The following is a 13,119-nucleotide window of genomic DNA, read 5'->3' as shown; positions in this document are numbered from 1 at the left end:
CAGTTACATTTAGGTTATGATATATTTTTAGTAATAGCTACAGCTTTAATATTATGTACTCTTTTTGTGCCTACGACACCCCAAAGTGGGTTGTAACTAAATCTTAATGTTTATCTCTTTGTCCTATGCACCTTTGAGTAGTCCAAAAGGATGTTGATACAACCTCTCTCTCTCTCTCTCTCTCTCTCTCTTCCCCCCCCCCCCCCCCCCTTGTGTGCTCGCATACATGTGCACACATGTTCCTTCAAGGCAATGCTCAAGCACTCTCGAGCACCCACATTTCATTGAACAAGAAAGGAGGACAATTAGTGCATTCCTTGAGGATGATAACTAAAATCAATAAATTTCAATTTTACATTACCCAAATGGAAGTTCAACTGACAGTCAATTCTAAGCATTAAAGAAGCTCTAATCAATAAACCTGTCCATAGTCTTTTGTAGCCTCCTTGAATCCATACCCCCTTTTTTTGTCCTACAATCACCCTTGAAGAGGAAGACCAAGGCCGTGTGCAAAAGAACGTAAAACAATGCAAAGCAAATCCAAAAATGCAAGCTTACACACTCAACGTAGAAGCCATCCATTTTGAACTCTACAAGCCATGTGCTATTTAAAATTCAAGATCAGGTCACGAAACAGTGATTGTCCAAAACTCTACAAAAAGTCACTGCACCAAGTAATCTTACAGATATGCTAGAAAGGTTTCAATCAGACATCCAGTAATAAATCAATCCACTTTGGAAACGATAAAATAGTCCTCTATTTTGAACTTGAATAAAATACACTGTTTTGCCTAATATACACCCTTCTTTTAGAGTGGCCATATCAAACTATCCATATAACCAGTTGAGAAGAATTAACTCATGTGGAGATTGGGGGGCCTTGATTACTCTTTGCCATTCATTTTTGCAGAATCTAGCTGCATTGTCACAGGTCCATCATTCACTAAGTGAACCTGCAAGCCAGTAGTTTCTATGTCATGGAAAAACTAAAACATATCAGAATGAGTCTGATTCAAGGACATAAAACATAGCATGTACCTGCATCATGGCTCCAAAAATTCCGTCTGCATCAATCAAGAACAAAGTAATGACTACATAATTCCACTCTACACCTGTCTCTCTCCCCCTCTCTCTCTCTCTCTCTCTCTCTCTCTCTCTCTCTCTCACCCCGGGACTAACCCTCCGCCTCTTGATAGCATTGCACATAATAGAGAGTTCCCATGTACTTGGAATCGTCCCATGTTTAAAAAGGTCATGTCATGTGACCATTGCAGTAATGTCATGAACCAATGAAGGTTGAAACAACTGAATGACGGAGAAAAGGAACTTGCAAAAACAACTGCAGCATCTTCAACAGTAAGCCTTCCTCTCACTGTAGCATCATAATGTTGCCAAGATAAACAGTACCCACAGGCCACATGTCATCCTGGATAAACAGTGCCCACATGTCTCACTGTAGCATCATAATGTTGCCAAGATAAACAGTACCCACAGGCCACATGCAAGGATTTGTTTTGAGTGTTGCAAGTCACACATGCCGAAAAATCTCAAAAAGTGTCACATTTACAAAAAAAACTGTGTTTTCGACTATTCAAGGAGAATTTTTGCAACTCTACCTATGTTACCTTGTCGAACAGGTCTATTCACTTTGATTTGAGTACTACATGACCTATGACAAAGTTATGGTCAAAGCAAGTTGTAGTTGGGTAGAGAGTCTATACAAAGAAAAACGAATTCAAGAAACACACTGAAGTAAACAAGGAGAAGACTAATAGATGCTTATGGATACACGATTGTGATAGATTTCGGACTATTCTATTGTTGTTATATAGAGATTTGCAAGCTGAAGTGCTAAATGAAGAGTTTACATAGAATCTTACCTAGGGTTATTTATACTAGGACAATTTTGAGGTCCTACTTGCATTGTTTGTGTAGACATTGATGTCTTTTGATGACTAAAGCTTTTGGACTAAAGTGTTGATCTAAGTTATGGTCTCAAAAGTGTTGTTTGATTGAGCTATTGTCTTGGTCACAAGGTTATAAGTTTGAAAGTGATATTGAAGTTCAAGCAAAGGCTCTTTGCAAGTAATATAAGATACAATTTGATTTCTCTCTTGCATACTTCTCTTGCCTACGACTTCTTTTGTCTCTCATTTGTATAATTATATTTTTTGAACCCCAGTGATTTAGGATTGACACTTTTATCCCCACCCCCCCCCCCCCTTCTGTGACACTGATTGTATAGACACTAGCACTAGCTCCCTCTCTCCAGTAGGACTTGCTTTGGAAGATTGCAAGTGATGAATGAATATGGAGAGGGAGCCCAATAATAAATAGGTAAAAATATGCCTAAATTTGGATCGAGTCAACCAGCAATTAAAAAATAATAAATGTTAGTTAACCATAAAATAATGGCATAAAATCACAAAAAACACGCACCAAAAAAATGCATTAAATATACTCTTGTGTGGCATGCCCACTAAACTGAATTCAAACTCACTCATGAGCTGATTAATGTGCTAACACCCTCTCTCAAATCATAGGCAATCTCATACAACACAATGATACAATGATAATGAGTCATCCTAGTCCATACCACAAAGACCATCAAAACAAAACTATGGATACCCAACGAGTGAGTGACCAATCCACCAGTAAGGTGCCTTGGAAAGAACTTGATATCATAGGAAGTATAGATCGAAGCTTAGCTAAGAGTACAGTTGACAGTGTAGAGTCTCAGAGCACGATACCCAATGCAATAGTCTGAAGCATGAGGTGCAAGTACAAAGTACAACCGTTAAACCTTAGGGTTGTAAGAGAGTGTTCAATCCCGAAGAGTGTGAAACACGATAAGTGCCTAAAATTATGCAACATAGACACATAAAATAAAAGAAATAAATATGGGGGAAACCTCTTGTACACAGAGTAAAAAGTGCATCAGTGTCCTACTGAAGATCATCAACACTCCTATGTGAGCGTAGACGTGAGTCAAACCCAATAAACCGCCCTAGAGCGAAGAGTGATCAAGATACAAGGATCATCCACCAAAGAAGATCAAATCTAAAGCATTGTGAAATCCTTACACCTGGTCATATGTAACTAGTATACATCCTGGCTCCCAAATTTGTCACAAGGAAAAGCTTTGGTGAAGATTTCTACCATATTACTGATGGTAAAACATTAGACAAGGCTAATATCACCTACATGTAGCCTCTCTCTCACAAAGTGATAATGGATCTCAATGTATTTCGTGAATGCATGAAACATTGGGTTCCGTGCCACTGCAATGGCACTCTAATTGTCAATGAACAAAGGAGTAGGCTCCATGGCAAATACATTCAAATCAATTAACAAGCATCTAAGTCATACGCATTCAATTGTGGTAGTGAAAGCTACCTTGTATTCAGCTTCACACGACGATGTGGCAATAGTGGATTGTTTCTTGCTAAGCCAAGAGATACAAGATGAGCCGAGAAAGAAATAATTGCCACTAGTGGAGTGACGAGAATCTTAATCACCAATCCAATTAGAATCACTATAAAGATGTAAGTGCACTGGTCCCCCTTGGCATAAAGCAATCAAAGAGTCCTAGTACCTTGCAAGTATCGGAAAACACGCTTGATAGCTTGCCCAATGTGACATGTGTGGCTAATGCATATATCTGCTCAAGGCTGAATCTGCAAACTGTATGCCTGGCCTTGTGTTGCATAGGTAAATAAGGCATTCAACTACTGGAGCATATGTGTGGATATCAAACAAGTCACTGTCATCATGCGATGATAGCTTTAGTTCAGGTTCCATTGGTGTACAAACTAGCTTTCAATCCTGCAAGCCAAATCTCTCAAGAAGTTTACCAATGTATCTCGATTGTGACAATCCAATGCCTCTAGCATCATGAATGAAATGAATGCCCAAGTAATAGTGCAAAGACCCCAAATCTGACACCTCAAAAGTTTGCTACAAATTTTGTTTGAATGCTGAAATCTGATTAGCATGTGTCCCTATAAGCAAAAGACCATCAACATATAGACATATGACCAACAAGGATCCCCCTTCTTTACATACGTGAAGGGTAGACTCTAATGAGTTGTTTATGAACCCTTGGCTAAGCAAAAAAGCATCAATCTTTGCATACCAAGCTCGAGGAGCTTGTTTCAAACCATATAAAGCTTTTTTAGATTGCAAACCAAGTGCTCGGATCCCTCAACTGCAAAACCAATGGGCTGTTGTATAAACACTTCTTCTTGAAGTTTCCCATGTAAAAATGCAGTCTTTATATCAAGTTCATGCATAGTCCATCCATAAATGGGCAGCCAAAGCAACCATAGACCTAATGGTAGTCATGCAGGATATAGGAGCAAATGTCTCCTCATAGTCAATGGCTTTCTTCTGTGCATAGCCCTTGGCCACAAGCCCAGCCTTATATTTGTCAATGGATCCATCTGCATTCCTTTTCAGCTTATAGACCAACTTTATACCAATGGCTCTCTTTCCAACAAGCAAAGAAACTAAATCCCATGTTTGATTCTTTATGATGGAATCAAACTCAACTTGCATTACTGCCATCCAATGCACACTATGTTGTGCATCCTCAAAACATTCAGGTGCCTCATCATCATATGTATCTACTGCCATAACAAACTCCATGGTAAGTGTACCATCGTGCATATGAGCTTGCCTTCTAGTACAACCGGCAATAGGAGCATCCAAATGACTATCTTTCATAGTCTGCAAATACCATCTAAGCATCTGCCAAGCCTCTTCATTGTGTACAAGCTCTTGCTGAATTTCAAATTCAACACTTTGCTGAATATTCAGATAAGCCATGGGCTGATTTTCTGCGTTACCCAATGGAGCAACTAGCTGAACATTAGGTTCACTTGCTAAAGCTCCAGTTGTATCACCGAAAGAAATGGGCAACCCCCCTTCAAATATATCATTGGCAGCTTGATACGTGTCAAAACTAGTAAGGGATAATTCTGATTTTCATCAAAAACCACATCCCTACTGACAAATACCTTTTTAGAGACAAGATCACATAATCTATATCCTTTGCTCTCACTAGTTTATCCCACAAAAATGCATTTAGCAACCTTGTTATCCAACTTCTTCCTGAGTATCTTGGGAATGTGTGCATATGCAAAACACCCAAAAGTACGAAAATGCCCAATAGAAGCAACTCTAAAGACATACCCGCTATTGGACCTATGAGTGTCCAAGTCACATGCCATGTCTGTATCACAATAACCCTGCAAACTAAGTGCACCCCTCCCATAGCAAATACTTTTTATTTGTGTACCCTTAACGTATCGAAGAATACACTTGACAGCCTCCCAATGTGCTTTGCCAAGATTTGACATAAACCTACTAACAACTCCCACTGCATTAGCAATATCTGGACGAGTACCAACCATTGCATACATAAGAGAGCCACAAGTCGATGCGTAAGGAACTCCCTTCATAGCATTTGCTTCCGTGTCATCTTTCGGGCTGTTGGCTTTGCTAAGCTTGAGATAAGGAGGTAAGGGTACCCCAAAAGGCTTAGCTACAGCCATATTAAATCTGTCCAGTACCTTTCCAATGTACTTTTCTTGAGATAAAAACAGCAATTTCTGCATTCTATCTCTACGAATCCTCATGCCCAAAATATGCTTTGCAAGAAAGCTGTTTTTACATCCATTTGATATAGCTGTAAATCCAAAACAGCAGTAAGAGCAAAAAGCACACATAAAGTGGTCATCTTCACAATAGGTGAGAAGACCTCTTGGAAGTCAATCCCTTCCTTTTGTGCATACCCTTTGGCAACTAGCCTTGCCTTGTATTTGGGTTTCCCATCAACTATCTTTACTTTGTATACCCATTTGTTTGGAAGTGGCTTCCTTCCCTTGGGCAATGACACAAGATCTCAAGTATCATTTGCATATAGAGATTTAATCTTTTCCTGCATAGCTAGCTCCCACTTACTGCTGAACTCACATGACTTGGCCTCTTTGTATGTAAGAGGCTCACCCTCATCTATAAGCATCACATAATGCAAGGAGGGGTCAAACCTATGTGGTTGCCTTCTTACGCGTGTAAACCTACGTACCCAATGATCAACATTTTCAAGAATTTGGTCTACATCTAGAGGTATATTATTTTCAGCATTTATTAGCTGTTGTAAACCATTTTCAGCATGCTGTTCACACTGTACAACACCTTCATTTTCATTTCCAGCACCTGCATTTTTATAATCAGCAAGCCTATCTTGCTGTCCTTGACCTCCTTGTGCTCCTATTTGCTATCCATCATCATCTACCTCAAAAATAACCAGCTGATCGTCAATTTCAGCCTGTGGTACAGCACCTTGAGGTTCATTTTCTGAAGTAATGGGTGGCTGCAAACTCTGAAATTTCACCTTTTTCAGATCTTCATTAGAGGCTAAAGTGCCTTTCAGCAATTTTGCCTCATTAAACACAACATTACGGCTGCAAATAATATTCTTGGACTGAGGTAACCACACTCTGTTGCCAAATTCACCCTCATCACCATAGCCGATGAAAATGCCTTTGGTGGATTTTGAGTCAAGTTTGTTTCTTAGCTCATCCTTAACATGTACAAAAGCATCACAGCCAAATATGCGTAAATGGTCATATGAGGCCAATTTGCCAGACCAAACCTCCTCAGGGATGCCATTATTTAAGGACCTATTTGGAGAGCGGTTGCAAATGTGAACCACGGTTTTGAGTGCCTCTCCCCAAAATGCATGAGGGAGATTAACAGTGGATAGCATGCACCGTACTCTTTCACATAAAGTTGTGTTATATCTTTCAACCACCCCATTTAAAGAAGGAATGTAAGGGGCTGTAAGCTCCCTCTTAATATCATGCAAGTCACAAAAGGACTTGTATTTAGTCGATGTGAACTCACCCCCATTATCAGTTCTCAAGAATTTCAGCTTTCTACCTATCTGAGTGGTCACAAATGTATGAAAAGTTTTAAAAACAGCAAACACTTCACTTTTCTTTTTCAACAAGTACACCCAAATCTTCTTGGAACAATCATCAATAAAGGAAACAAAATATGCAGCACCACCCAACGATTTCACGGGCATACTACATACATCAGAATGCACTAAGTCCAAGACATTGGACTTACGTGAGACACCAAAGTAAAAGGAATTTTTTATTTGCTTTCCAAACTGACACTCATTACGAAAATCAAGTTTAGAGCCTTTTCCATGAACCCTCTTCAGAGAGGTAAGGACATCAAGTCCTTTTTGGCTCATATGGCCTAATCTCTTATGCCATAACTCCAAGTGGCTACAAATTTCAGCAACTGCAAGAAACTTGCCATTCAAGGCTTTACAATGCAAACAATACAAAGTGCCCTTCTTGGTTCCTTTTGCAATTAGCATGGAACCCTTTTTCACTTTCCACAAACCACCACCAAGTAGTGTGGTGTAGTCATGCAAGTCAAGCTGACCAACAGATAGTAAACTCTTTTTAATGCCAAGCACAAATCTAACATCTTTCAACACAAGCTCTTGACCATTGTCTAAAGACAAATGTATTGTGCCAATCCCATCAATGCTACAAGCATGGTTATTTCCAAGATACATCTTTCCATAACTACCTGCATTGAGCATAGCAAAACACTCCAAGCAAGGAGTTACATGGAAACAGGCACCATAGTCTACAATCCAAGTCTGAGTGACACCATCATCAACTGACGAGAGTGCATCAATCACATTGGCCTTGGTAATCTGCATATCTTGCATGTGACATACAAGGGCATTATAATCAACCACACATAATACATCAGCCTCTGTATCTGAAAGCTCTTCTATGACCACGCTAGAGGCCACATTGGCCTTCTCTTTGCCTTTGGTTGTCTCCGATGCATCTGTCTTTTCTCCAACTTTTTTTTATCTCTTGCATTCTTCTTTCTCTCTTGTTCCTTCTTGTAATACCTGCAATTAGGTTTCTTGTGGCCCTTCCAACCACAGTGATAGCAAGTAATGTCACTCTTTTCCTTTCCTTTGCTCTTGCTCCTGTTTCTCTGCCTTGCATTTGCATTTTTCTTTTCAGCCCTACCTCTTACATTATAAGCTGAGTTGTTGCCTTCTCCACTAGACATATGTCTCATTTCTTCATTTAAGATAGAACCCCTCACCCCATCATATGAGAGATTGGGGTTATTGCTGAGTGAAACCACCAAGGTCTCACAAGAGTCAGGCAATGTCATGATCAAAAAGATGGCCCTCAACTATCATCAAAGTCCAAATTTGCATCTTTGGGTTGATTTAGAACATCCTTGTAAATGCACTCAAGTGCTCAACTGCAAGCTTTGACTAATCCAGTCGCATATTCACCAACTTGTGCATTAAATGCACCTGATTAATAGGTGTGGTGATCTCATAAGTAGTTTTCAGCTTCTCCCATATTGCACAACCTGTATCTAAATCCTTAATGTCTGTCAGAATGTCATCAGTAACGCCCATCTTTATGTAAGCCACAGCCTTTTTATTCATTCTGGCCCAATCTGCATCAGACATTAGTGCGGGTTTATCTTCGTGCAAAGCATCCTCACAATCCTTTAGGAACAAAATACCCTGCATATGGTCTTTCCAAAGGTCAAAGCCATGACCATCAAACCGTTTGACCATCTTTTCTTTCCCTTGTTTAACAAACCCTTCAGGCTGCTGCATATATATGTCCTCATGCAGATCACCATGTGAAAATGCAGTCTTTACATTCATCTGTATGAGTTACATACCTTCAACTGCAACCAAGCCCAAAATGGTTCTCAATGTAGTCATCTTGACTACAGTAGAGAAAATCTCATCAAAGTGAATTCCATGCTCCTGTTTGTACCTTTTTGCCACCAATCTTGCTTTGTACTTTGATGAGGAACCAGAAGTGACCTTCATCTTCTAAACCCATTTGCATGGAAGTGTTTTTTGCCCTTTAGGCAACTGCACCAAGTCCCAAGTGTCATTTTTCTCAAGAGATTCCATTTTTGACAACATGGCTTTATACCATTTCTTGCTGTCCTGTCTGTCCATTGCTTCCTTGAAGCAAGACGGTTCACCACAATTTGTCAACATGACATAATCAGCCACATTGTTTGCACTAGGAACAAATCTGTCAAGTTGTCTAGTAGCTCTATACGATCTCCTAAGCCAATGATCATTGTTTGCTGGCTGTTCTTGCAAATTTCCATTTTCAGCATGTTGTCCTGGCATTTCAGCCTGCAAATCAGCATTAACAGCTTGCAGGCTGTTCTTGCACATGTACTGGCTCATTATCATGAGCAATAGCTGGCTGATCATTTCCAACATTATTTTCTGCATTTACAGGTTCATTTACAGCAGGTATTTACTGCTATACAGCGGGCACATTTTGCTATCCAAAATGTATTTCTTCCCAGAATACAACCCTATGGACCTTCTCAGTCTTTTTGGGCTGTTTATGCATGCGATCTTCCCGAAAGATAACGTCATTGCTACGTATTACTTTCCTTTTCTCGGGATCCCACAATTCGTACCCCATTTCACCCTCGTCACCATATCCTAGGAAAATGCATTTACAGGACTTCGACTCAAGTTTGCTGCATTTTTCTTTACGAATGTGCATAAAAGCCTCGCAACCAAACACTTTTAGATGAGCATATGAAGGTGGCTTGCCCGATCACGCTTCTTGGGAAACTCCCTCCCCCCCCCCCCCCCAAAGACCTGTTTGGTGACCGATTAATTAAGTAAACGGCTATCATAACAGCCTCTGCCCAAAAACCATAAGGTAATGCAGCATGAGACAGTATCGTACGGACCTTATCCTGTATGGTCCGATTCATACGCTCTGCAACTCCATTTTGGGGCAGATTATGAGGGGCAGTGAGCTCCCTCTTTATCCCTTTGCTATCACAAAATGCCTGAAAGGCCTTGGACACATATTCCCCACCATTATCAGAGCGAAGACACTTAAGTGTCTTATCAATCTGATTTTCAACCAATGCCAAGAATATTTTGAGCTTATCAAGCACTTCATCCTTGCTACGAATAGGGTAAACCCATACCTTCCGTGTACATCATCGACAAAGGTGACAAAATATTTCTTTCCCCCTAAAGATAATCTTGGCATCTGACATACATCTAAATGTACTAACTCTAGAGGAGAAGATTTCAAAGAGAGACTTTTTATGAGACATTTGTGCATGTTTACCATAAATACAACGATCACAATGCTCGAAATCAGCATAGCGAAGACAAGGCAAGTAATCCAAACGAGAAAGCACTTTCATTCTTGTTTGACTCATGTGTCCCAACCGGCCATGCCACAAAGAAACACTTGGCTGCTCGGTCACGGCAATAACATGGACACGCACACTAGATACATGAAGTGGATACAAAGTATCACTCTTGCACCCTCTGGCAATCACTCAAGTTCCCTTACAAATCTTCCATTTTCCATCACCAAATGTGGTATAAAAACCATCATCATCTAGCTACCTTGTGCTAATCAAGCTCTTCTTGAGCTGAGGTACATGCTGTACATGCTAAAGTATAAAGACAGAGCCATGCTGAAACTGTAACTGCACACTATCAATACCTGCAATCTCACATGCATAGTTGTCCCCAAGATGGACAATACCATGTCGACCCCCTGTATAAGCAGAGAACCACTAACGATGAGGGGTGACATGAAAGGAAGCACCTAAATCGAGAATCCAAGTATCCATGTCATCATCTGTATCTGCAAGTAAAGTATGTGCACCAAAGTGTGAAGAGACAAAGAATACGTCACTCCCACTATCACTGTCATGAGTGACTACATTCGCCTCTTCAATTTTTTCACTGCTCTTCTTAGGCTCACTGTCCTTCTTCTCTTCCTTGATATCATCTGTCTTCTTACCTTTTCCTTTCTTTCTTCCATTTTTAGCAGTCACGTTTAAAGTGACCCTTCTTGCCACAATGATGGCATTTAACATCTTTGCCACGTGATTTACTGCGTCCCTTGCTATCATATTTGCCTTTCTGCTATGATCTTTCCCTAGTATGCAAAGTACTGGAAGACTTACTAGATACATTGTTCTGCCGATTCATTTCTTCCATGAGTAAAGCACTCTCTACATCAGCATACAAAAGGATCACATTAGAATTAGCAGTCATGAATATATCCCAACTCTCTGGTAGAGTGCAAAGCAAGAAAGTAGCCTTAAATTCCTTATCAATCAAGAACTTCAAGGCAACCAGCTGTCTGAAAATGGAGTTAAACTCACTCGGATGAGTAGACATTGTTGTACCCTCTTTCATACGTAAATTCATAAGCTTTTTCAGCCAATACACTTTGCTTGCAACACTTTTCTGTGCATATAGTTCTTCAAGTCGAGTCCATATAGCATATGCAGAATCCAAACCTTCAATGTTAAACAGCAAGGCATCAGAAATCAATAGCTCGATGGTTGAGTGTGCAAGCTCATTTAACTCATCCCAATCATCATGTTCCATATCAGCAGGCTTTGCCCCTTGTGTCTTGATCGGCTTTGCATGCTTCTTTTGTAACAGGATATTGTAGCATTGCTTTTGCCAAACTACAAAGTTATGCGCGCCTTCAAGCTTCTTTATGTGCATCAAATTACTGTTGTCATTGCTGCCAACCATGATTCTCAGCCCAAATGTGACCAAAAAACAGCAAATGCAGGCCCAAAACTGTCATCCAAGTGACCAAGGTACAAACAAGTACCAACCAGAAAAAAATAACCACGTAGAAGCACAAATTTCAGATCTGTAATTAAATTTTCAGAAGCACCAAACCATGTGCTGCAGCATTCCACAACTGATTACAGCTGTTCCAAAGGCATATGCATAACATTACATGAGAAATCCCAAATTTTAGCTGCACTTTCTGTTGTACATGTACCCACGGGAATAAAATTTGACACGCACGGTCAAAAGCCCCAAAATTTTTGTGCTCAAAGCATCAACTACACATCTGCATTTTCTCTATCATGTATAGAACAAGCCAATTTTACCAAAATAGAGCAATTTCAGCAAAACCCCCAAATTTCTCCAAGTGTTGATGTCCAAATTGCGTGGAATTCAACCTGCATGTACATAAAATGACCAAATGCTACACAAATTTTGCCCAAACTGCAAAAGCCCTAAAGCATGGGGTCCAATGTGCATCAATGTCGAGAAATTGGCTAAGTTTCAGCCCAATTTGTGCATGTACATTAAAAGCCCCAAATGTCAAGGACAAAATGTCACAAATTCCTGCAATTTCTGAGACAGATATCACTGTTGCATCTTACTAACACCAAATCTGGACAAATCCCCAAATTTTCCAAGTCCTACGTGCACTAGTTTCAGTGAAATTGAAAGAATTTCACTAAAATGTGAAAAGCCCCAAAAGTCCCAAGCAAATGTGCACCGACTTTGCAATTTTTGAGTTAGATTGTCCAATTCTGCATTGAGATCCCCAAATTCGGGAAAAGCCCCAAATTTTTGGCTCAATTTTGCACAGATCTGAGATTTTGTGCTTGCGCACGCAAACCTTGGTTAGAGGGGGGAATTTCAAAAGATTTTGAAGGAAAAAAAAAATTTGATGACAGGTCCATTGACCCGTTAGTCGTGCGCCATGAGCCCCACTGCCGGTTCCGTCCGTCGCGTGCCTGCCTTCGCACGTCAGCAGCGCTCGCTGGTTCTGCCCCGCTGGTTGTCAGCACAGCCATGAAGCGAGCCTCCAATCCTGTCAGCTATCGCATGGTCACCGTGTAGTGTGTCTTCACACTTGGTCTGGTCACTTGCAGTTCATCGCCGCTGGTTATGCCCCGCTGGTCCAGCTCGTCGCCTGCTCGCCAAGCCATTGCCTGCTCGCCCAGCCCGTCACATGCTCGTCAACTGCTCATCAAACAGTTGCCTACTCGCCCAGCTAGTCAACTGCTCACTGACTTATGCCTGCCTGTGCTTCTCCTCCAGAAGCGTGCACTCCTCCTGGCTCACTTGTCAAGTGTTGCGACCTGACACTCCTTGGAAACATGAACACCTTAGCGGAAGCTTTGATACCAGTTTGTAGTGATGCTTCAAACACGAAGATCGAGACAATAGGAGTTCCTGAGGCGCGGAGAGACAGAGAATGA

General features: G+C 40.7%; 1 protein-coding gene across 2 annotated transcripts in view; it reads right to left on the bottom strand.

Annotated features, from left to right (window-relative positions):
* Positions 1–581: 581 nt before the first annotated feature.
* LOC148036157 (D-Tyr-tRNA(Tyr) deacylase family protein) overlaps positions 582–13,119 on the bottom strand; it is a 45,152-nt gene continuing 32,614 nt past the window's right edge. The window contains exons 6-7 of one of the 2 annotated variants that reach the window (XM_087678166.1): positions 1,039–1,064; positions 582–953 (exon numbers count right to left, since the gene is read on the bottom strand). In XM_087678166.1, the coding sequence (XP_087534292.1) occupies positions 885–953; positions 1,039–1,064 (95 nt within the window). In that variant the 3' untranslated portion in view covers positions 582–884. The remainder of the gene's footprint in view (positions 954–1,038; positions 1,065–13,119) is intronic. The other variant, XM_087678167.1, reaches the window with a different exon arrangement.

This window comes from Lygodium microphyllum, chromosome 5 (assembly GCF_053477565.2).
Source record: "Lygodium microphyllum isolate KBCC chromosome 5, Lygodium_microphyllum_v1.1.10, whole genome shotgun sequence".
Lineage (NCBI taxonomy): Eukaryota > Viridiplantae > Streptophyta > Polypodiopsida > Schizaeales > Lygodiaceae > Lygodium > Lygodium microphyllum.
This window is presented reverse-complemented; position numbering and strand designations above follow the sequence as displayed.